At 38.8% G+C, this 3,655-nt stretch overlaps 1 protein-coding gene across 1 annotated transcript; it reads left to right on the top strand.

The window, feature by feature from the left end:
* The first annotated feature begins 1,850 nt into the window (after positions 1–1,850).
* LOC142490650 (uncharacterized) lies at positions 1,851–3,258 on the top strand. The gene is made up of 2 exons (XM_075593087.1): positions 1,851–1,924; positions 2,288–3,258. The coding sequence occupies exons 1-2, from the start codon at positions 1,876–1,878 to the stop codon at positions 3,256–3,258; spliced, it is 1,020 nt and encodes a 339-aa protein (XP_075449202.1). The 5' UTR covers positions 1,851–1,875.
* The last annotated feature ends 397 nt before the right edge of the window (positions 3,259–3,655 follow it).

The following is a 3,655-nucleotide window of genomic DNA, read 5'->3' as shown; positions in this document are numbered from 1 at the left end:
CATGTATAGGTTTAGTAGTGAATGCTCATGTGCTTCACATATTACACATAAAACAGCATGTTTGCTATCTCTTGGAACAGCTAGCAGTGTAGGAAACTGGTGCTTATATTATTATTCATTTACCTCATATCTTTTATATGTTTTTCAAGGGCGGACAAGTGCAGCAAGCAAAAAAGAAATGTGGGACACAATAGTCATTGGTGTCAATGCCTGTGGGAATAGTGTCAGGGACAAGTATCATTGTGGGAAAAGATTTGATGATATTAGGTCCAAATTGAAAAAGAAAATACAAGACCAACGCGTGCATGCTACTGGCACTGGAGGTGGGCCCACACCACAACGTCTCATATTGACTCCATTGGAGGAGCTGCTTCGGCCAAAATTACTTACCGTCGTCGTGGAAGGCTTGGCTGGTGACCGTGACATTGGAATTTATCCGTCACAATTTCCAGCAGGTGATAAATATTACTGTACTAGGCGTGTCGTTGCTTACAGTTATTTTGCATATTTACACTGCTTTTTATACTGTCTTCACAATATAAGCATACCTGCATCTATATATGTATATGTCTGATTCTGTATATATATATCTCAAAATAGACATATATGTAGTAGTCCTACTAAAAGCAGTAACTAATATAGCACGTGCCATTGCGTGCTCATTTACATGTGAATTCCCAAAATGCATAGCTGCAGTGGAAGCAATTGATGGTGGGCGAAGATGGGGAACAACAGGGTAGTACACATGTGTAACACATGTTCATGAGAAATTATTAGTAGCTACAGGTACAGAACAGAAATATGTATCATATTATTGTGTATTTTATTGATTTTACTCCGACAAACATGACATTACTGCCTATTTTAAGCATGCATCAAAGAAATTGCATGTAACGGCCTACAAACATCACTGGCACTAACACATCTATAGTTGCTTATGAAAAGGTCCATTTTTGCTTTATGTCATATACAGACAGCATAATGAGGCACACGTATCATATGTTATGTCATTGTTTTCATAACTTAAACACTGCAGATGACTACTTAGCTCATCTACCATTGTGTTAAAGCAGCTGCAATTAATATCTCATCACAGCATACACTTCAACAGAGGGGGTGGGGTTCAGCACACACACTAATTACAGCCTCATTTCACGGTCAACTTAGTTCACACCATTTGCACCTGTTTCAAGTCATTGAAAGGTGTGGCTGATTAGGCTTTTTGGGGAAGGGAATACCTTTCTTACAACCTGAATAGCACAACTGAAGTTAATCACACTCATTTGAAAGCTTAACTCTAGCTACTAAATGCCCCAACAACTCATTACTTATCAAAGCGTACGTCACACATTAGTTCACTCATATCTATAGTTGAACTACTATCAAAGACACATTATCACACACTGCATGTGTTGTCTTGTTGAGTCACAGCCACATTCAGGTGTGCCACATCTTCGATTAATGTACCACACATATCCTCTACCAAAAACAACACTTTTTGCAATATGACCACCTTCATGATAACCATTGTGAATGGTCATCTCATGATAGTTATGTACATTATGATACTGATATCACTACACAACATATGATTTTTATGTACTCATTTAATCTATTTATCCTCACGCATTACTGCAGAAACATAGTATGTTGTATGTTAGGGAACTCAAAAATTCTAAGTACACAGGCATGTACAGTGTTATTACAACTATTTATGTTCACTTTCACACACATTTTCGGTTAAGGAACTGATGTTGTTAGTTAATCATAAATACAGAACATACAATAAGTGTTTGTTCAATATTTACACATGTAAATGTAAAACTTATGTTATTGTTATATATAGTTGCCCCTGGAGGACATGTGTCACCTGAGATGGAACAAGTGTCTTCACCTGGGTCAGCCAGCTCAACACTACTAGAAGGTGAGTGTATCATTTGCTGGCCATATAATATGTGCTCTTCTATATGTTATGTTGTCATGTGCATTATTTGTTTTGCACATCTTCTTTAAATAGGATTACTTAGTGTCAGTGAAAATTAAGTGTAAGGCAACATGTATTGTGTTAGTGATGTTAATTATCATGTAGGACTTCTGAGTTTAGAGCAACTTTTCATTCATTCATATTTCATACTGAGTCCAAACATTATTCGTAAGTCAAGGTAGTTTTTAATGAGGTTATAAAACGTATGCTAACATGTTAGGTGTTACTTAGGACACAGTACAATTACATAGTAACACAGCATACATTAACATGCCATTTAATAATGTGTACATTTCTTTTTAGAACATCATGGTGATGAGGATGATGAGTATGATGAGGATGACGCCACAGAAGAGACTGAAATACAATCATGTGACCATGAAGAGGTGCCAATAGAAACTGTTGTACCGCCAAATCGTCCATCAACTTCCACATACGATGCAATTGTAGCTTCAGAGGGAAAAATAGTGGACGCAGAAAATCGTCGCCATTCAGACATGATGACAGTGCTGGAAAGGATGATTGGACTGCAGGAAGAAACAGTATCACAATTGGCACATCTCCACAGAGTCTTCATTGAAGTGCCTAAACAGTTGCAAAAAATCAACACCTCATTCGAAGCATTAGTTGTTCAGCAAACACAAGCTAATTACTGGAGAATGACTAATGTACCACAATTCAACACCTCCCAGCCAGGATCTGTTCATGCAGGTCAGTTTTCACCACATTCATCTGATATTCATTCACCAGGCCCAAATGTTACCGGTCAAGTAGCAGACATTGCTGTGCAGGTTCCTGATGACATCCTACCGCTGCCATCTATACAAATTCAGCAGCAGACACCTACAAAGGAGGCGACAAAAACAAAACAAGACACACATGAAACAGACCAACCATCACTTGTGCAGTGTCTACCAACTTGCTCACATGTGTCACTGGGCACAAGCCCTGTCCGTGAACAGTCACTACCCAAAAGCCCTGTAGGTGAGTCGCTGCCCAAAAGCCCTGTAGGTGAATCGCTGCCCAAAAGCCCTGTAGGTGAATCACTGCCCAAAAGCCCTGTAGGTGAGTCACTGGCCACAAGCCCTGTAGGTGAGTCACTGGCCACAAGCCCCGTAGGTGAACAGTCACTGGCCACAAGCCCTGCCCGTGAAGTGCCAGAGGCCACTCAAAGTGGCTCTGTTGTGCCTAAAGTTGGTGGCAAAAGAAAAAGGAAAATTCAAGAGACAACAAGCAGGCCTGTTACTCGCTCGCAAAAGGAACAAAAAAAATAAATGTTATAATTCAGAAAATATGTCTTTGGCCTTGTTTTGTTGACTTCAGATTATCTAATTACTATTGTATGTATGCTGAAGACTGTGTTGTTTCCAAACTTTCAACTATGTTCTTGTACACGTGAAGTTTTGGAAATGTTAACACTCATAATTAATTGTGTTATAAATATTTATGTTGTAATCGTCTGTTCAGTAATGGTCCACCAGGAGCCAGTTGCTAAGTTTAGAGAAGCTGCCATTGACTTTGCAGCAAAACATTGCATTTGGGTGTGTTAATTGATGTAAGAATTGCATATGCATATTAGTCACATGCAATTATTAAAACACCTAAGTAAGTGCAAACATCTTTCTTGTACGTGTAGAGCAGGATTATGTGTAAATTATTACTTACCTTTGC

Source organism: Ascaphus truei, chromosome 1 (genome assembly GCF_040206685.1).
Source record: "Ascaphus truei isolate aAscTru1 chromosome 1, aAscTru1.hap1, whole genome shotgun sequence".
NCBI classification, from domain to species: domain Eukaryota; kingdom Metazoa; phylum Chordata; class Amphibia; order Anura; family Ascaphidae; genus Ascaphus; species Ascaphus truei.
This window is presented reverse-complemented; position numbering and strand designations above follow the sequence as displayed.